The sequence below is a fragment of the Scyliorhinus torazame genome, chromosome 21 (genome assembly GCF_047496885.1).
Source record: "Scyliorhinus torazame isolate Kashiwa2021f chromosome 21, sScyTor2.1, whole genome shotgun sequence".
Lineage (NCBI taxonomy): Eukaryota > Metazoa > Chordata > Chondrichthyes > Carcharhiniformes > Scyliorhinidae > Scyliorhinus > Scyliorhinus torazame.
Window position 1 is genome coordinate 1645198 of NC_092727.1, and position 21641 is coordinate 1666838.

Here is a 21641-nt window from a genome sequence, read left to right on the forward strand (position 1 = left end):
TCGGATAAATGCAGGCGAGGGACTTTGCACAAAAGGAGTGGAGGACGTTTCCCAGGCTGTCTGGGTACATCCTATTGGAGCAACTGCTGCTCCCGGATCAGTCAGGATCGGGTAGGATTGGGGATATATATGGGTGGTGGGGGGAGTGGAGGGGGGGGGGAGCGGAGGGGTGGTGTGAGGCGATGCGCAGGGGGGAGTGGAGGGGGGGAGTGGAGGGGGGAGCAGAGGGGGGGGAGTGGAGGGGGGGGAGTGGAGGGGGGGAGTGGAGGGGGGGAGCGGAGGGGGGGAGCGGAGGGGAGGGAGCGGAGGGGGGGAGCGGAGGGGGGGAACGGAGGGGGGGGAGTGGAGGGGGGGAACGGAGGGGGGGGAGCGGAGGGGGGGGAGCGGAGGGGGGGAGCGGAGGGGGGAGCGGAGGGGGGGAGTAAGGGGGGGAGCGGAGGGGTGGTGTGAGGCGATGCGCAGGGGGAGTGGAGGGGGGAGCGGAGGGGCGGAGCGGAGGGGGGGGAGTGGAGGGGGAGGAGCGGAGGGGGAGTGGAGGGGGGGAGCGGAGGGGGATGGAGGGGGGAGTGGAGGGGGGGAGCGGAGGGGTGGTGTGAGGCGATGTGCAGGGTGAATTCAACCTTCTCCTGCGCGAGGATGATTCAGTTCAAGGTGGTGCCCAGGGTACCTATGACCCGGGCGAGGATGAATTGATTCTTCCAGGGGGGCGGCTGATGAGTGGGAGAAGTGTGGGCGAGGGCCGGCGAATCATGCGCACGTGTTCTGGGGTTGCGAGAAGCTGGAGAGTTACTGCAAAGCAGTGTTTGGGATGTTATCTAAAATTGTTGAGGCCTTGACAGAAATCTTTGGATCCTCGCTGTCTTCAGGTGATGTCCCAGAGGACTGGAGAATAGCCAATGTTGTTCCTCTGTTTAAGAAGGGTAACAAGGATAATCCCGGGAACTACAGGCCGGTGAGCCTTACTTCAGTGGTAGGGAAATTACTGGAGAGAATTCTTCGAGACAGGATCTACTCCCATTTGGAAGCAAATGGACGTATTAGTGAGAGGCAGCACGGTTTTGTGAAGGGGAGGTCGTGTCTCACTAACTTGAAAGAGTTTTTCGAGGAGGTCACTAAGATGATTGATGCAGGTAGAGCAGTGGATGTTGTTTATATGGACTTCAGTAAGGCCTTTGATAAGGTCCCTCATGGTAGACTGGTACAAAAGGTGAAGTCACACGGGATCAGGGGTGAGCTGGCAAGGTGGATACAGAACTGGCTAGGTCATAGAAGGCAGAGAGTAGCAATGGAAGGATGCTTTTCTAATTGGAGGGCTGTGACCAGTGGTGTTCCACAGGGATCAGTGCTGGGACCTTTGCTGTTTGTAGTATATATAAATGATTTGGAGGAAAATGTAACTGGTCTGATTAGTAAGTTTGCAGACGACACAAAGGTTGGTGGAATTGCGGATAGCGATGAGGACTGTCAGAGGATACAGCAGGATTTAGATTGTTTGGAGACTTGGGCGGAGAGATGGCAGATGGAGTTTAATCCGGACAAATGTGAGGTAATGCATTTTGGAAGGTCTAATGCAGGTAGGGAATATACAGTGAATGGTAGAACCCTCAAGAGTATTGAAAGTCAAAGAGATCTAGGAGTACAGGTCCACAGGTCATTGAAAGGGGCAACACAGGTGGAGAAGGTAGTCAAGAAGGCATACGGCATGCTTGCCTTCATTGGCCGGGGCATTGAGTATAAGAATTGGTAAGTCATGTTGCAGCTGTATAGAACCTTAGTTAGGCCACACCTAAGTGGAGTATAGTGTTCAATTCTGGTCGCCACACTACCAGAAGGATGTGGAGGCTTTAGAGAGGGTGCAGAAGAGATTTACCAGAATGTTGCCTGGTATGGAGGGCATTAGCTATGAGGAGCGGTTGAATAAACTCGGTTTGTTCTCACTGGAACGAAGGAGGTTGAGGGGAGACCTGATAGAGGTCTACAAAATTATGAGGGGCATAGACAGAGTGGATAGTCAGAGGCTTTTCCCCAGGGTAGAGGGGTCAATTACTAGGGGGCATAGGTTTAAGGTGAGAGGGGCAAGGTTTAGAGTAGAGGTACGAGGCAAGTTTTTTACACAGAGGGTAGTGAGTGCCTGGAACTCGCTACCAGAGGAGGTGGTGGAAGCAGGGACGATAGGGACATTTAAGGGGCATCTTGACAAATACATGAATAGAAATAGAGGGATACGGACCCAGGAAGTGTAGAAGATTGTAGTTTAGTCGGGCAGCATGGTCGGCACGGGCTTGGAGGGCCGAAGGGCCTGTTCCTGTGCTGTACATTTCTTTATTCTTTGTTCTTTGTTCTTTGTTGTGGGGTTGGAGGTCAGGCTGGACCCAATGGTGGCGATTTTTGGGGTATTGGGAATGCCGGAGCTGCTGGAGGAGAAGGCGGCTGATGTTGTGGCCTTCACCTCTCTGATTGCCCGGCGAAGGATCTTGCTGATTGGAGGTGGGATACGCTGCCGGGGGTGACGGCCTGACTGGGGGACCTGTATAACTTTCTCCGGTGGAAAAGATCAAATTTGAGTTGAAGGGGTCAGCGGACGGCTTCGAGACACGGTGGGAGCTGTTGAAATGAAAACCGCTTATTGTCACAAGTAGGCAGCTTCGAATACAGGTTTGATAAGTTTATATTCTGAATAAAGGCAGCTGAATACTCGGCAATTGTCATCGTGGATCATGCCCCTCATTTTGTTGATCTTTGCTTTGATTTTGATCCTCTCGATCGCTCAGCCAGGAGACTAGACATCACTTTATCTGTTGATAAATTTTGTAAATATTTGTCTGCTGCCATAGCAAACTTTATCAACCTCAACAAAACAGAGTCGATCTCCTTCAACACTCTCGGAAACCCGAAAGGCCGTCATAAGGAGGGGAGATTATCCACTATAAATTTTCTCATGGAAATGGAGAGAGCAGAAGGACAAAGACTGCTGGACTCCATATTCAATTGCCCCATCCCGGATCTACTGATGCACAGAGGACAGCACGGTGGCACAGTGGTTAGCACTGCTGCTTCACCGCTCCAGGGTCCCGGGTTCAATTCCAGCCTCAGGTGACTGTATGGAGTCTGCACGTTCTCCCAGTGTCTGCGTGGGTTTCCTCCGGGTGCTCCACTTCCCTCCCACAGTCCAAAGATGTGCCGGTTAGGTGGATTGGCCATGATAAATTGCCCTTAGTGTCCATAAGGTTATCTCGGGTTACGTGGATAGGGTGGAAGAGTGGGCTTAAGAAGGGTGCTCTTTCCAAGGGCCAGTGCAGACTCGATGGGCCGAATGGCCTCCTTCTGCCAGTAAATTCTATGATTCTATGATTCAATTCGAGTTACCTTCTATGAATATAAATTATGGTATTCCAGGGGCACCTTGTATGAATGTGGGGAGAGTCTCAAAGCAGCTCACACCTCTACTATTGGATATGTTTCATGATTCGCTGTCTAAGGGGTCGCTGCCCCCGACCCTTACCCAAGCTACAATCTCGGTGTTCCTTAAAGAGGGTGAGGACCCAGGAGAGTGTGGATCATACCGACACCATTTCACTCCTTAACACAGATGTTAACCTACTGGCTAAGTTCCTGGCATCCCAAATGGAGCCCTGTCTCCTGATTATAACACTGGGAGTTCAGACAGGCTTTATAAAAGGCAGACAGTTATCAGAGCGTGAGAGTGTTGCTGGGGGAAGCGCCCCTGAGCTCAAGCACATTTTGGCTCAGATTACGAGAGTTTTAGCCTGATTCGAACTCCGTGCACACCATGATACTGTATTAATATTCACCCAGAGAACCAGTGCCTAATAACCAAACGTGCCACAAGGCTCAGAACTCACAAGCAACCCTGAATCTTACCTTTCAGATGCAATCCTATTTAGAGTGCACTGGGGTACAGGCTTGGCACCCCTTAAGCAGCAGTTACAGTCAGTATTCTATTGCTAGCTGAGTGCAACTCGGTCAGCTGGGCAGCTGGTTCGTGCTGCAGAGCGAGGCCAGAGGCACAAGTTCGATTCCTGTACCAACTGAGGTTATCCATGAAGCCCCGCCTTCTCAACCTTAGAACATCGAACATACAGAGCAGAAGGAGGCCATTCGGCCCATCGAGTCTGCACCGACCCACTTCAGCCCACGCTTCCACTCTATCCCCGTAACCCAATAACCCCTCCCAACCTTTTTTGGTCACTAAGGGAAAGTTATCACGGCCAATCCACCTAACCTGCACGTCTTTGGACTGTGGGAGGAAACCGGAGCATCCGGAGGAAACCCACGCAGACACGGGGAGAACGTGCAGACTCCGCACAGACAGTGACCCAAGCCGGAATCGAACCTGGGACCCTGGAGCTGTGAAGCCACAGTGCTAATCACTTGTCCTACCTTGCCCCTCACCTGAGGGTGTGGTGACCCTCAGGTTAAACCACCACCAGTCAGCTCACCCCCTCAAAGGGGAAAGCCGCCTATGGTCACCTGGGACTGTGGCGACATTTACTATCCAAATTTACAGAGCACAAATTGATGGCTACATTGAAACAGTGATTTTTCAATAAACTACTTTGTTGGATAGAAATTGTTTTGGGATATCCTGAAGTTGTGAAATGCACAGCGAATCACAGAGTATTTTTATTTGTTATCCTAGTCTCTGTTCACAGAAAAATTACCAATGAGCAAAGTTATTCACATTCGTCAATTGATGCAGCAAAGATCCCAACATCTCAGCATTGTAATATCTGTGGATCGTGAGTGTACAGTTCTGATTCTTTATTAAGGTGGATATACTTGCCATAGATGGAGTGCAATGGAGGTTCACTCGGGCTAATCCACGAGATGGCGGGACTGTTTTCATGAGGAGAGATTTGCGAAAGCTGGGCTTGCATTCTCTAGAGTTTAGAAGAATGAGAGATGATCTCATTCAAACTTACAAACCTCTTACAGGACAGGGTCAGGTGGGGGCGTGGGCCTAGCTAGGGGGCTCTTTCAGAGGGGCGGTGCAGACTTGATGGGTTGGCGTGAATAGGGTGATTCCCGTGGCCGGTCTGTCCAGAACCAGTGGACACAGCCTGAGAATAAGGGACAGGAACTGTAAGACTGAGACGAGGAGAAACCGCTTCAGCCAATCACAGCTGAGGCGATGGCCACATGAACCCAGCAGCAACACGAAGCTCAGGTCAAAGGAGCTGACACACAATTCGGCTAAATGGACTTCACATGTGGATATCTACTTAACCAACAAGGTTAAAGTTCACATGCACACTGTGAAATGACAAAGTCCAGCGACAGTGTGTATTAATCACCTTTTATTGGCTGGTGAGATCTCAATTCCCAGATGGTGATTGACGTTTTGGAGACCGCTCTGGTCAGGTATTGGATCCAATTTTGGTCAAACGCAGACAGCCCAGGCACCTTACCGAGCCGCTCCCTAATGTCAGGGGTCTGAGTTCATGAAAAGAACAGATATCACCCTGAGATATTGATCTTATATAGAATGTAATACAGAGTAATTACAGAGGCCACTGTAATTCCGGCCTCAGGTCACTGTCTGTGCGGAGTCTGCACGTTCTCCCTGCGTCTGCACGTTCTCCCCGTGTCTGCACGTTCTCCCCGTGTCTGCACGTTCTCCCCGTGTCTGCACGTTCTCCCCGTGTCTACGTGGGTTTCCTCCCACAGTCCAAAGATGTGCAGGTTAGGTGGATTGGCCACGCTAAATTGCCCCCTAGTGTCCAAAAGGTTAGGTCGGGTTATGGGGATAGGGTGGAGGTGTGGGCTTAAGTACGATGCTCTTTCCAAGGGCCGGTGCAGACTCAATGGGCCGAATGGTCTCCTTCCGCACTGTAAATTCTATGATTCTACAACTAGGGGTTACTCATAGTCTCATGATGTCTTCCAGAATCACTTATCGACTTTCCTTCTGCTAACATGGACTTTTTATCTTCATCTCATTAGAGGCTGGTACTATTACCAGCATTCCACAGAGCATCTGATCAGGGGCTGCTATTAGGGACATTTCTGCTGAATGTGCCTTGTCTGTGTGTGTGTCTGTGTGAGATGGTCCTTACAAGGAATGTGGTCAAGTTAGTTAGCTAAGTCCCATGCTGCCTCACAAACATTTCATTGCTAGCAATATACAGTATATTGTGCTTTTAAAAATACTTTTTTACAGGTGCATCTGCACTGGAAAACCCACTTCAACAAGCTGACAATGGACAACAACACGGTATCTGAAAAATAGGTTGAATAGCTGGGTGTGTGGTATGATGTCCTCTCTACTTGACCAACTGCTGCAGGCCGAATTCCCACAAAAGATAGTTCCTTCTCAAACCACTCCGCCTCAGGAATGAGAAAGTTCATTTTTATATTTAATACAAGCAAATAGACCATATGTATTGAGGAAGCAGGCGGGCTGCAGAAGGACTTGGACAGGCCAGGAGAGTGGGCAAAGAAGTGGCAGATGAAATACAAGGTGGAAAAGTGTGAGGTTATGCACTTTGGAAGGAGAAACGGAGGCATAGACTATTTTCTAAATGGGGAAATGCTTAGGAAATCAGAAGCAAAAAGGGACTTGGGAGTCCTTGTTCACGATTCTCTTAAGGTTAACGTGCAGGTTCAGTCGGCAGTTAAGAAGGCAAATGCAATGTTAGCATTCATGTCGAGAGGGCTAGAATACAAGACCAGGGATGTACTTCTGAGGCTGCATAAGGCTCTGGTCAGACCCCATTTGGAGTATTGTGAGCAGTTTTGGGCCCCGTATCTAAGGAAGGATGTGCTGGCCTTGGAAAGGGTCCAGAGGAGGTTCACAAGAATGATCCCTGGAATGAAGAGCTTGTCGTATGAGGAACGGTTGAGGACTCTGGGTCTGTACTCGTTGGAGTTTAGAAGGATGAGGGGGGATCTTATTGAAACTTACAGAATACTGCGAGGCCGGGATAGAGTGGACGTAGAGAGGGTGTTTCCACTTATAGGAAAATCTAGAATCAGAGGACACCATCTCAGAGTAAAGGGACGATGCTTTAAAACAGAGATGAGGAGGAATTTCTTCAGCCAGAGGGTGGTGAATCTTTGAAACTCTTTGCCGCAGAACGCTGTGGAGGCCAAATCACTGAGTGTCTTTAAGACAGAGATAGATAGGCTCTTGATTAATAAGGGGATCAGGGGTTATGGGGAGAAGGCAGGAGAATGGGAATGAGAAAATATCAGCCATGATTGAACGGCGGAGCAGACTCGATGGGCCGAGTGGCCTAATTCTGCTCCTATGTCTTATGGTCTGATGTTCACCCCAGCATGCACCTGCTCCAGTCTTCATCAGCATCCAGCACAGTGAAAACTCTAAACAGATTGCACTTAGGAAACCTGCATTTCTATAGCACCCTATGTCTCCTCTGGACACAGAAAAGTGCTTTTTAGCTAACAATGAAGGACTTGCTGAATGTAGCAAAAAACATGCAGGAAGAATCCTTCCTCGGTACCTCACAGTGTCTGAGGGCAAACTGAACAAACGGAGATGCTACAACATGTGTTGTTTAATCGGACAGAGTGGGAGCACTTTACATTGTGAGGGGCTGGAATTATAGATTCTTAAAGCACAGAATGAGGCCATTTTGCCCATTGCGCCTGTGTGAGTTGTTTGAAAAGTACATTGAACTAATCGTACACCCCTCACCTTCTCCACAGCTCTTACCCCATAAACCTGCAAATTTCCTCTGCAAATATTTCTCCAATTTCCTTTCAAACGTTCCTGTTGAATCTGCTTCTGCCATCCTTTCAGACAGTGTGTCCCAGGTCACAACAACTCCCAACAAAACATTCTCGTCATAGAGTCTACAGTGAAGAAGGAGGCCATTCGGCCCATCGAGTCTGCACCGGCCCTTACAAAGAGCACCCCACTCAAGCCCACTTTTCTAACCTATCCCCGTAACCCAGTAACCCCCACTTAACCTTTTTGGTCACTAAGGGCAATTTATCATTGCCAATCCACCTAACCAGCACGTCTTTGGACTGTGGGAGGAACCCGGAGCACCCGGAGGAAACCCACACAGACACGGGGTGAATGTGCAGACTCCACACAGACAGTGACCCAAGCGGGAATCGAACCTGGGACCCTGGAGCTGTGAAGCAACTGTGCTAAACACTGTGCTACCGTGCTGCCCATTCTGGTATTTTGCCAATTATTTTAAATCTCTTTCACTCTGGTTACCAATCATCTTGCTGTTTGAAACAGTTTCTCCTCAGTTACTCTATAAAATCCTTTATAATAAGTCCATAGAATGTTAAAGACATTACAGAGGTTCTCAAACTTTGGCCTTTATTCTGTGAAATGTGTCTGAGTTGGAGTTTGTACTCTGAGTGGAGTTGGAAGCAAATGGAGGAAATACATCACCGCTCACAGTGACAGACTTGTTGGAAGCTCCACGTTTTCCTGGGATCAGGGAAAGTCCATGAATACAGCAGTGAGAACAGCTCCTTATCAACTGATAAGGTTTCCTTATATAGAGAGAGGGCCTGTGGCATTGGAACACTGAACCTCAGGAGGGGCAGAGGAGAAGCAGGTGAGAGAAACACTGGTCTGTAATCTCAATGTTGCAGCCCAGGGCTTATATGCTGACCTGGGAGTGGTTTAGTAGGTACCTCTAAGCAAGTTAATACTGCGCTAAACAGTTAAACAGGCAGGTGATATTGAGAATACCGACTAATAGTCACAGTCAGATCTGTAATTGTGCAGCATTCAGAAGGAGTTAATAACTCTCAGAATAGTGCAGCACAGTGGCGCAGTGGTTAGCCCTGCAGCCTCACGGCGCCGAGGTCCCAGGTTCGATCCCAGCTCTGGTCAGTGTCTGTGTGGAATTTGCACATTCTCCCCGTGTTTGCGTGGGTTTTGCCCCCACAACCCAAAATGTGCAAGCAAAGTGGATTGGCCATGATAAATTGCCCCTTAATTGGAAAAAATGAATTGGGTACTCTAAATTTTAAAAAAAAATAACACTCAGAATAATTTTTAAATTAATGAACAGGTTTTTTCAATTGGTCCCTCAGGAATATGTAACTGATGCTTTTAATGATTTAACCCTCCAAATAACTCTGAATTTGTCTCTCCACAGAAAAACAGAAATCGTGTTTAATGTGCACCTTGTTTAAGAAATCCGCCATGTTTCCCAGAGCAATCCTTGTGCTTCTAGCTGCTAACTTATTGTCAGGTACCTGTGCTTGCTATATTCTTAGGTGTGTGTGTGATATTGTCGGGTGTGCGTCTGTGATGTTGTCGGGTGTGTGTGGTGATATTGTCGGGGGTGTGTGATATTGTCGGGTGTGGGGTGTGATATTGTCGGGTGTGGGGTGTGATATTGTCGGGTGTGCGTCTGTGATGTTGTCGGGTGTGTGTGATATTGTCGGGGGTGTGTGATATTGTCGGGTGTGGGGTGTGATATTGTCGGGTGTGGGGTGTGATATTGTCGGGTGTGGGGTGTGATATTGTCGGGTGTGGGGTGTGATATTGTCGGGAGGGTGTGTGTGCGATACTTTTTTTAAAAAAAATCTTTTTATTGGCATTTTCAAAATGATGTACATTTTTGTTTGTTTTCATTTATTGTACAGTGTAAAAAGACTTTTGTCTTAAGTTTCTTTATTTACAATTTGTTGCTGCCTAGTTCGGCGTGTCCCTCTTTCCCATGTGTAGCTCTGTTACCCCGAAGATTGCCACATTTGGGCATGGCTTCACCCTCACCCCCACAACCTTGAACATTGCCTCGGAGAAGGCTGTCCGGAACCCGATAAGTCTGGGGCAAGCCCAGAACTTGTGGGTGTGGTTGGCCGGGCCTCCATGGCACCGTTCACATTTGTCCTCCACCTCCGGGAAGAACCTGCTCATTCGGGTTCTGGTCAGGTGTGCTCTGTGCACCACTTTAAACTGCATGAGGCTGAGCCTTGCACAGGAGGAGGTGGAGTTGGCCCTGCTCAGTGCTTCGCTCCAGAGACCTCAACACACTTCTGTCCCCAGTTCATCCCCCCATTTCCATCTGGTCTTGTTCAGTGGTGTTCGGGCGGCCATTTCCAGTAGCAGTCCATATATTCTCCCACAGAGACCCCTTCCTTTTTGTCCAAGCTATCTAGGTTCTGGAAGAAGGCCTTGGGGATGGAGACCGGTATGGGCCTAAACAGGAAGAGGAACCTCGGCAGTACGTTAATTTTGATCGTCTGCACTCTCCCTGCCAGGGAGAGTGGGAGTGAGCTCCACCTCTGAAGGTCCTTTTTGACTTCCTCCACCAGGCGGGTCAGGTTCCACTTGTGGATCTGTGTCCAGTCTCTGGCTATTTGGATCCCCAAGTATCGGAATCTATTTTGGGGTTATTTTGAACAGGAGTGCCTCCAGCTCTCTCCCTCCCCATTTTGGGTTCACTGGGAATGCCTCGCTTTTGCCCAGGTTGGGTTTGTAACCTGAGAAGGTTCCGATGTCTTTTAGGATCCACATGATTGCTTTCAGTCCCTCCTGTGGCTTTGAGACATATAGGAGCAGGTCATCTGCATAGAGTAAAACTCTGTGCTCTCTGTCTCCTCTTTGGACGCCATTCCAGTCTTTCAAACCCCATAAGGCTACCGCAGGGGTTCGATTGCTAGCGCGAACAGGAGCGGGGACAATGGGCATCCCTGCCCTGCGCCTCTTTGTTGCTGGAAGTATTCAGAGCTGGTGGTGTTAGTTCGAACCCTCGCCTTGGGAGCGTTGTTCACCCAGGTGGTGAATCCTGCTCCTAGCCCAAACCATTCCAGTACCTCAAGCAGGTATTTCCATTTGATTCTGGCGAAGGCCTTTTCTGCGTCCAGGGAGAGGATCACCTCTGGTGTTCTTGCCCCGGGGTGGGGGGGGGGGGGGTTTAGGCTGACTTCGGTGGTGACACCGGTGGTTGGAAAATGCTGGAGTATTGTGGCAGTTCTGGTCTCCTAGTTTGAGGAAGGACATTCTTGCTGTTGAGGGTGTCCAGCGAAGGTTCACCAGACTAATTCCCGGGACGGCAGGACTGACAGATGAAGAAAGACTGGATCGACTGGGCTTGTACTCACTGGAGTTTAGAAGAATGAGAGGGGATCTCATAGAAACATCTAAAATCCTGATGGGACTGGACAGGCTGGATGCGGGAAGAATGTTCCCGATGTTGGGGACGTCCAGAACTAGGGGTCGCAGCCTAAGAATAAGGGGTCAGCCTTTCAGGACTGATGAGGAAGAACTTCTTCTCTCCGAGAGGTGTGATCTTGTGGAATTCTCTCCCACAGAAAGCTGTTGGGGCCGGTTCACTGGATATATTCAAGAGGGAGCTGGACGTGGCCCTTGCGGCTAAAGGGATCAAGGGGTATGGAGAGAAAGCGGGAGTGGGATACTGAATTTGCATGATCAGCCATGATCATATTGAACAGTGGTGCAGGCTCGAAGGGTCGAATGGCCTAATCCTGCACCTATTTTCTATGTTTCTATATTTCTATGTATCCCATGAACTTTGACTTTTTGACCAGTCTGCCACATGGGATCTTGTCAAATGCCTTACTAAAATCCATATACACAACATCCACTGCACTACCCTCATTGATCCTCCTTGTCACTTCCTCAAAGAATTCAATCAAATTTGTAAGGCATGACCTTCCCTTAACAAAGTCATGCTGACGATCCCTGACTAGTCCTTGCCTCTCTAAGTGACAGTTAATCTGATTTCTTAGGATTGATTCTAAATATTTGCCCATACCGAAGAAAGACTAACTGGCTTATAATTGTTTGGTATTTCCTTCGTACCCTTTTTAAACAACAGAACCACATTTGCCTTCCTCCCCTGTGCCTAGTGAGGATTGGAAAGTAATCCTCAGAGCATGTGCTATTCACCATGTGCTCCTTCAACATCCGAGAAAAAATCTATCCAGCCCTGGCGGCATCCACTTTCAAGGATTCCAACTCCTCTAATACCTCCAATCATAGAATAGAATAGAATCGTAGAATACCTACAGTGCAGAAGGAAGCCATTTGGCCCATCGAGGCTGTTCAGTCCCTCTTAAAGAACACCTATCTAGGCCCAAGCCTCAGCCCTATCCCTGTAACCCCGTAACACCACCTAACCTTTGGACACTAAGGGCAATTTATCATGGTCAATCCACCTAACCTGCACATCTTTGGACTGTGGAAGGAAACCGGAGCACCCGGAGGAAACCCACGCAGACACGGGGAGGATGTGCAAACTCCACACAGACAGTCACCCGAGCCCGGAATTGAACCCGGGACCCTGGCGCTGTGAGGCAGCAGTGCTAACCACTGTGCTACCCACTTTGCACTGTGCCGCCCAACACTCCCTCTCTCGTTATGATTATTTCCAACAATATTTCACACTGCTCCTCTTGGGTTATTGTATCTGCATCACCCCTTTCCTTTGTGAAATCGGAGACCAAAAATATGTTTAAAACCCTTCCCCATATCCTCTGCACCTTCACACAAGTTCCCCTCTTCATCTCTGGTAGGTCCCACTCTTTCCCTAACTATCCTTTTGCTCTTTATATTCTGGTAAAATATCTTTGGGTTTTCCTTAATTTTATTTGCTAATATTTCTTCATGCCATTTTTGATTTCCTTATTTCCCGTTTTACTTGATCCCTGTACTTTCTGTCCTCCCCCAGGCTGTCTGAAGTGTTGAGTTTTTGTGACTATCATAAGTTTTTGTTTTCTCCTGTATTTCTCTACACAGCTGTAGGCCTCTGGATTTGGCAGCATTCTTACTCCTGGAGGGGACATGTCTGCTATGTGCCCTCAGGATCTCACTTATCAGTACTTCCCACTGGTTTACCCTCGAGTTACCCTTCCGCAGTCGTGCCCACCCCACCTCACCCAAATCACGTCTCATTTTTGTAAAATTAGCCTTTCCCCAATTTAAAACCTTTACGCCTGATTTATCTCTGTCCTTTTCCATCAGTAATGCCAATTCTAACTGAATTGTGGAGAGTGTTAGTTATGAAGAGAGATTGAATAGGCTGGGGTTGTTTTTCTCGGAGCAGAGGAGACTGAGGGGGGACAGGATTGAGATGTATACAATTATGAGGGGTACAGATGGAGTAGGCAGGAAGAAACATTTCCCCTTGGTAGAGGGATTGGGGGCATAAATTTAAGGTAAGGGGCAGGAGGTTTAGAGGGGGTGTGAGGAGAATCCTTTTCACTCAGAGGGGGGTGGGAGTCTGGAACTCGCTGCCGGAAAGGGGGGTGGAGGCAGAGACCCTCAGAACATTGAAGAAGTATTTAGATGTGCGCCTGCGATGCCAGGGCAGACACGGCTCTGGGCCAGGGGCTGGGAAATGGGATTAGAATGGTTCAGTGGTTGCTTTTTCTGTGTGGGAGGCACGGTAGCACAGTGGTTAGCACTGTTGCTCCACAGCATCAGGGTCCCAGGCTCGATTCCCGCTTGGGTCACTGTCTGTGCGGAGTCTGCGCGTTCTCCCCGTGTCTACGTGGGTTTCCTCCGGGTGCTCCGGTTTCCTCCCACAGTCCAAAGATGTGCTGTTAGGTAATTTGGACATTCTGAATTCTCCCTCTGTGTACCCGAACAGGAGCCGGAATGTGGCGACTAGGGGCTTTTCACAGTAACTTCATTGCAGTGTTAATGTAAGCCTACTTGTGACAATAAAGATTATTATTATTATTTGGCCAGCACAGACGCGATCGCCTGAAGGGCCTTTTCTGTGCTGCAGGATTCTATGATTCGAGAAGTAGTGAATTTATTCTTTTATTCACGAACAGGACATGGTGGAATCGCTGATGGATCATCACAAGCTTCCTGTTTATGGATGAACAGTGGATTCATTGAATGTTCTGATTATCTGTTTCTTGCCCAGGTTCCCAGGCTGAGGTCAATGAAGGTCAGGTTCAAGATGCCTTCTGGGATTACATCAGTCAATTGACCAATGATGCTAAGGATAGCATTGATCAAATCCAAGGCTCGGAAATCAGCCAACAACTCCAGTGAGTAGAGGGTGGGGAGTGGGGGGGGGGGGGGGGGGGGGGGGGTTGGTGGGGGGGGGGGGGTTACTATCAGTACAGATCAAGGATATAACTAGAAAGGACAGCCCAATATAAACACTTTGACTGGTACATAACAACAGAACGAGAGATTAAAGTGGGTTTTCCTGCCTCTGTTCTCTGTTTTATAACCAATCAGGAAAAGATTGAAACAAAGACCATTACCCACACGGTAATGCATCAGGTTCACAGCAAATCTCAAAACTCCAGTAGGCGGAGTATAAATATGTGTGCTCCCCATACAGCAGCCACTTCTCAGTGTAATAAAGCCTCGATTACATCCTACTCTCGTCTCTGTGAAATTGATCGTGCATCACAATGTTCCTTCTGTCTGAAAAGAACAAAGCCCTGTGTATTAATACACAGCACATGCAACTGTGCCACACTGCGAGCCTGACTGACAATCTTAAATTGGTTGTCAGCGTAATTATTAGTACACTCAGGATTATTTAGCAAATGTTATCCAATTGCAGAATCACATCTAATATTGGAGACCTTCCAAACCCACGGCCACTACCATCTAGAAGGTTACGGGCAGCAGATACCTGGGAACCCCACCACCTGGAGGTTCCCCTCCGAGTCACTCACCACCCTGACTTGGAAATATATCGGCCGTTCCTTCACTGTCACTGGGTTAAAATCCTGGAATTCCTCCAACAGAACAGTGGGTGTACCTACACCCCAGAGACTGCAGCGGTTCAAGAAGGCAGCTCACCCCCACCTTCTAAAGGGAAATTAGGGATGGGCAATGAATGCTGGTCCTGCCAACAATGGCCACATGACCCTGGAATATTGAATAGTTTCAGCAGACGAGAGCAAGATTCACTGGAATTTAGAAGAATGAGAGGCGACCTTATTGAGACATTCTGGATTCTCCGGGGGTTTGACAGGGTCGATGCTGAGCGAGCGTTCCCCTTGTGGGAGAGTCTGGGACCAGAGGGCATCATCTCAGAGTGAGGGGTCACCCATTTCAGACAGAGACGAGGAAGAATTTCTTCTCTCAGAGGGTTATGATCTTCGGAATTCTTTACCACAGAGCTATAGAGGCTGGGTCGTTAAGTATGTTCAAGGCTGAGATAGACAGATTTCTAATCAAAGAACAAAGAACAAAGAAATGTACAGCACAGGAACAGGCCCTTCGGCCCTCCAAGCCCGTGCCGACCATACTGCCCGACTAAACTACAATCTTCTACACTTCCTGGGTCCGTATCCTTCTATTCCCATCCTATTCATATATTTGTCAAGATGCCCCTTAAATGTCCCTATCGTCCCTGCCTCCACTACCTCCTCCGGTAGTGAGTTCCAGGCACCCACTACCCTCTGCGTAAAAAACTTGCCTCGTACATCTACTCTAAACTTTGCCCCTCTCACCTTAAACCTATGCCCCCTAGTAATTGACCCCTCTACCCTGGGGAAAAGCCTCTGACTATCCACTCTGTCTATGCCCCTCATAATTTTGTATACCTCTATCAGGTCGCCCCTCAACCTCCTTCGTTCCAGTGAGAACAAACCGAGTTTATTCAATCGCTCCTCATAGCTTATGCCCTCCATACCAGGCAACATTCTGGTAAATCTCTTCTGCACCCTCTCTAAAGCCTCCACATCCTTCTGGTAGTGTGGCGACCAGAATTGAACACTATACTCCAAGTGTGGCCTAACTAAGGTTCTATACAGCTGCAACATGACTTGCCAATTCTTATACTCAATGCCCCGGCCAATGAAGGCAAGCATGCCGTATGCCTTCTTGACTACCTTCTCCACCTGTGTAGCCCCTTTCAGTGATCTGTGGACCTGTACTCCTAGATCTCTTTGACTTTCAATACTCTTGAGGGTTCTACCATTCACTGTATATTCCCTACCTGCATTAGCCCTTCCAAAATGCATTACCTCACATTTGTCCAGGTTAAACTCCATCTGCCATCTCTCCGCCCAAGTCTCCAGACAATCTAAATCCTGCTGTATCCTCAGACAGTCCTCATCGCTATCCGCAATTCCACCAACCTTTGTGTCGTCTGCAAACTTACTAATCAGACCAGTTACATTTTCCTCCAAATCATTTATATATACTACAAAGAGCAAAGGTCCCAGCACTGATCCCTGTGGAACACCACTGGTCACAGCCCTCCAATTAGAAAAGCATCCCTCCATTGCTACCCTCTGCCTTCTATGGCCTAGCCAGTTCTGTATCCACCTTGCCAGTTCACCCCTGATCCCGTGTGACTTCACCTTTTGTACTAGTCTACCATGAGGGACCTTGTCAAAGGCCTTACTGAAGTCCATATAGACAACATCTACTGCCCTACCTGCATCAATCATCTTAGTGACCTCCTCGATAATCAATAAGGGAATCAAGGGTTATGGGGACAAGGCAGGAAAGTGGAGTTGAGGATTATATCAGCCAAGATCTCATTGAATGGAGGAACAGACTTGATGGCCGAGTGGCCTACTTATTATTATAATATTATTATTATTCTGCCCCCACATCTTATGGTCTGACAGTAGGTTAGCCCACCCTGAGCATGAAGGGGATGGTTAAACAGGTGCCAGCCAGAACCATTTCAGCCTGTATCCTTTGGACTTAACTGTACTGGGGGAACAGCCAGAGTGGGAGACAGAGAGAGAGATAGAGGGTGAGAGAGAGCGTGAGAGAGAGAGAGACAGAGAGAGAGAGACAGAGAGAGAGAGAAATAGATAGAGAGAGAGCGTGAGAGAGAGCGCATGAGAGAGAGAGAGCGTGAGAGAGACAGGGAGGGAGAGACAGAGAGAGAGAGACACAGACAGGCAGCGAGAGAGAGCGTGAGAGAGAGAGAGACAGAGACAGAGAGCGAGAGCGAGTGAGAGAAATAGATAGAGAGCGTGAGAGAGAGAGAGAGAGAGAAATAGATAGAGAGAGAGCGTGGGAGAGTGTGAGAGAGAGAGAAACAGAGAGAGAGAGAAAGACAGAGAGAGTGAGACAGAGAGGAAGAAACAGAGAGAAATAGCTAGATAGAGAGAGAGAGAGTGTGAGAGAGGGACAGAGAGAGAGACAGAGAGAGAGACAGAGAGACAGAGACAGAGACAGACAGGCAGAGAGAGAGTGTGTGAGAGAGAGAGACAGAGAGAGAGAGCGAGTGAAAGAGAAATAAACAGAGAGCGTGAGAGAGAGAGAGAGACAGAGAGAGAGTGAGAGAGGGAGAGAGACAAAGAGTGAGAGAGAAACAGAGAGTGAGAGAGAGAGACAGAGAGAGCTAGAGAGAGAGAGTGAGAGAGAAATAGATAAAGAGAGAGCAGGAGAGAGAGAGACAGAGAAAGAGAGAGAGACTGAGTACGAGAGAGAGGGAGATGCAGAGAGAGAGAGATGCAGAGAGAGAGAGAGAACAGCCTGTCAGATTTCTCAATTAGTATATCAAAGAACCGGAGTTGATTTGACTGCTCAATATCAAAGGTGAATTTAATGGACGGAGCCCATTAAAACAAGTAAGGAAATTCTTACCCACTGCTATAGATTTAAATATAGCAAAATGAATCATCCACATATCGTAAATACAGAAGGGGTAGGGGGTTAGTGCCATTCGATCGAAGAAGCATTTTTCACGGAACTCAACAATGATGATTGTAAGATCTGGGCTGAGAAGATCCCACAGAACACAAACTGTGTGGACAAAAATGGGGCGGGATTCTCTGCCGGCGGGATGCTCCGTTTTGCCGACAGCCCGGGGGTTTCCCGACAGCGTGGGGCTGCCCCATTGACCGGCCGGCAAAACGGAGAAACCCGACGGCGTGCTGAGTCAGAAATCTGGCACGGCGGGACGGAGAATCCAGCCCCATATGGTATTGTTAAAACTGAACTCAACTGTGTGGGTTGACAAGTTCATAACTGATTGACACAATGATGGTGGAATTAGAGAAATATCTGTGCCTTCCTGAAGAGGAAGATTAGTGATAGGTTAGCAATGTGGAATGAGCACATGGACAGAGCTTTGCTATCGATATGCAAGTTCTGTACAGTCTTCACAATGTGGAGGAATCCTTCACCCTGTTTGTAAGTGGAAACCTTCTCAAAATTGGATGTAACAATTCACTCTACCATTTGGCCAATTCTAGTTGTTCAGAACCAGATAGGACGCAAGGAGATATAACATTTTTGTGTCTTGGACTACCCATACGTATGTGGACGCAGTGAGTCATGAGGATTAGCCGTGTCATATATATCACTCGGCAGCCCATGCCTCTTACACAAGTGTTTTATTTAGCTTGCTTTCAGGCAAGGCTGAGCAGCAGATCCAATGGATACAAATTTGGACTTGCTGTTAAGAATGACTTGCATTTTGTTGATATAATCATCCTTGTAAAGGATGAATATTCCATTCATAATCCAAGGAAGAAAGCCATTTTTTGGTTCACTCCCCAGAGACATGCCTTGATCAGACTCACCTGCATTGTTTGAATTTGAACAAAGCTTGGCAGTTAACTGTCAGTCATCAGTTAACTGGTGCATTATCAATGGCAACACCGTAACCAATCACAGTCCACTTGCCAACCAAACAGCACTCTCTTCTCTTGAACTATAAATTGTTGTTCCCTTTACGTTTGATATTCTTGCAAATGTCCTGATGAGTGCCCGATGAAAAACTTCAATGGGTCTCTTTTTTCAGTGATAATCAGATTCTGTGTTGCTCAGTGACAATATGTGTAGCTCTGATCCAGGTCTGGTCTGTACCTGATGTACACACAAGAATAGGTGTACATTCAATTAAGTATAAGTTATAAACACTGCTCCAAGCACGATTAAATATAACTACAGCAATGGGAAGGTATGAGGCAGCAATATAGGTTAGTTTCAATGCAGGAGGATGTTGAATGAGGCACAACAGAGGAAAGGCATTGGTACTGGTGACTGGACAAAGCAATCAAGGGTGTTATAAAATGCTGCTGATTCACAATTAAAGACAAACTCCATGTCCAATAGTCTCACTGAGCTCTCGTCAATGGTTTGTGTCACTTTAACATCCTCATTTACTTTTATATCCTCATTACTCAGCCCTGAGATCCCAGATACACTTTCAGAATCATCAGTCATTTTAAAGATTGATGCACTTCCCAGTCCCCCTGTTACTTGTAGACTTTTACCACCCAGTCTAAACCTCCTCACAGAACCACTGTATCTAATGGAGAAAAGGAGGCCAATTGATCAATCTTACCTGGTGCCCCCCCACCCCACACACTGTTTCTCCTCAGTTGTAACAGGAAGGGAAGGAGTGAAGGATATTGGGGCTCCATTCTCCGAAACACAAGCTATAATTTAATGTCGGCTTCTCATTTCTTTCTCAAACTGCACCTGCTTTCCTTGTCTCATGCCTGTGCAACATTTGTCTGAGAATTATACTGGGACAACATTACCTCTGTAAATAAACAGGATCATATTTTATAATGTGGGTAAAAAATTAATGTTTTCTTTTTCAGTCATTCTTTAAAGGATAACCTGGAGACTGTAAATGGCTACGCTGAGAATCTTCGCCAGAAACTGGCTCCCCTCACAGACGAGCTTCATTTGAAGATGAAAGTCGACACTGAGAATCTTCAACAGAGGATCAGGGAGGAGCTGCACATACTGAGGACAAAACTTTCTCCTTTTGCTGATGGGGTACAGCAGAGGCTCAGCAGGAACCTCAAAGAATTCCATCAGAAGCTGACACCTTACACTGAGGAACTTGGTCAGCAGCTGAGGAATAATGCTGAGGAACTCCGCCAGACTGTGATTCCTTACACCAAAGTGCTTCAGGACAAACTGAAAGAGAATGCAGAGAATCTAAGGGATGTTCTTGCTCCATACACTGAAGTACTTCAGCAGGAGATCAATGAAAATGTGGACAATCTCAGGCAGAAGGTGACTATAAATGCTGAGGAATTCCGCAGTAAATTTGATGAGAAGGTTGAGGAGCTCCGCAATAGCCTGGCTCCATTTGCCAATGATGTCCAGGTCAAGATGAATCAACAGATTGGTGAAATGACCCAGAGGGTTGTGCCTTACGCTGAGGAGCTACAAGCAAAGGTTAATGAGAATTTGGAAGTTCTGAAGCAAGGTTTGGTCCCTTATGTCACAGAACTGAAAGCAAATTTCAACAAGAATATTGGAAGCATGACTCAAAATCTGGCCCCATACATTGATGATCTTAACAGCAACATTAACCAGAGAGTTGCAGAGTTCCAGCAGAATATGGCTCCCTACCCTGAACAGCTCAATCAAATAATCAGCCAGAATATGGAGGAAATGCAAGCGAAACTTGGCCAATATACAGATGTTCACCAAGATCTTCACCTGCAACTTACTGATTTGTGGGACAAGTTCCATCAGAACTTGGAGGACTGATTGAGAAATGGAAACAGTCACATTTGTATCTGGAGTGAGGAGATTTTTGGAATGCAGCGAGCTGTTTGATTAGAAATGTCAATGTGTTTAAATAATTGATTCAGTGTTGACTGGAAAAGACGGACAATAAATCTTTAAATGACTTAGGAATTTTCGATTTTTTTTTCTTTTCTTTGTGAAATATTTTTGTAAAATATTTGTATTCAGATAATTTTTCATTATAACAAAGTAAAACCCGGGGGGCTCGGTGACGCAGTGGTTAGCACTGCTGCCTCACGGCACCAAGAATCCAGGTTGGATCCCGGCCCCGGGTCACTGTCCGTGTGGAGTTTGCACATTCTCCCCGTGTCTGTGTGGGTCTCACCCCCACAACCCAAAGATGTGCAGGGTAGGTGGATTGGCCTCGCTAAATTGCCCCTTAATTGGAATATTATTTTAAATAAAATAAAGTAAAACCACATCCTATAACAGATAGAACTCCAAACCTAACCATCCTCCCAACCCCACATCACCAAAAACAAAACAAAACATAACCAAAACCTCCCTCTAACATCTCACGATGACTAACACCCTGAAATAGGAAATGAATGGCTGCCATCTCGAGTAGAATCCTTCTACGATCCCCTTGAGCTGTACTTGACCTTCTCCAAGTATAAAAACTCCATGAGGTCACCCAAGCAGGACGTGGCACTGGGCAGAACAGGAGACCTCCACTCCAGCAGAACTCGCCTCCGGCTATTAATGAGGCGATGGCGAGGACACCCGCCTTCACCCCCGTCTAAGGCACCGGTGAGTCTGACTCCGAAAATAACCACTAGCGGACAAGGCTCCAGTTCAATCCCAAGAACCCCTGACATGGTGCTGAAGAAGACCCAGAAATTAACAGGTTTAGGACATGACCAGAACATGTGGTTCTCCAGCCTCCCAGAACATCGCTCACACCTGTCCTCCACCCCCGGGAAGAACCCACTCATCCGTGCCCTGGTTAAATGTGCCCTGTGCACCAACATGGACTGAATCAGGCTGAGCCGAGCACATGAGGAGGTGGAGTTGACCCTGTGGAGACCCTCACTCCACACCCCCCCATCAAAAACTGGGCCAGGTTCCCCCTCCCATTTCCTCTTCACCTCATCCAATGTCACCTGCTCCATCGACATGATCCGGCCATAAATGTCCAAAATCTTCCCCTCCCTCAACTCTCTCAGAAAAAGGACCTGATCTAAAAGAGCGGGGGACGGTCCGGGGA

The 21641-nt window shown here is 47.8% G+C and overlaps 1 protein-coding gene across 1 annotated transcript; it reads left to right on the forward strand.

Moving 5' to 3' along the window:
• The first annotated feature begins 8506 nt into the window (after positions 1-8506).
• Positions 8507-20545, forward strand: LOC140398095 (uncharacterized). The gene is made up of 4 exons (XM_072486331.1): positions 8507-8564; positions 9114-9209; positions 13863-13989; positions 19489-20545. Exons 2-4 carry the CDS (start codon positions 9134-9136, stop codon positions 20393-20395), a joined length of 1110 nt encoding a protein of 369 aa, XP_072342432.1. The 5' UTR covers positions 8507-8564; positions 9114-9133; the 3' UTR covers positions 20396-20545.
• Positions 20546-21641: the final 1096 nt, after the last annotated feature.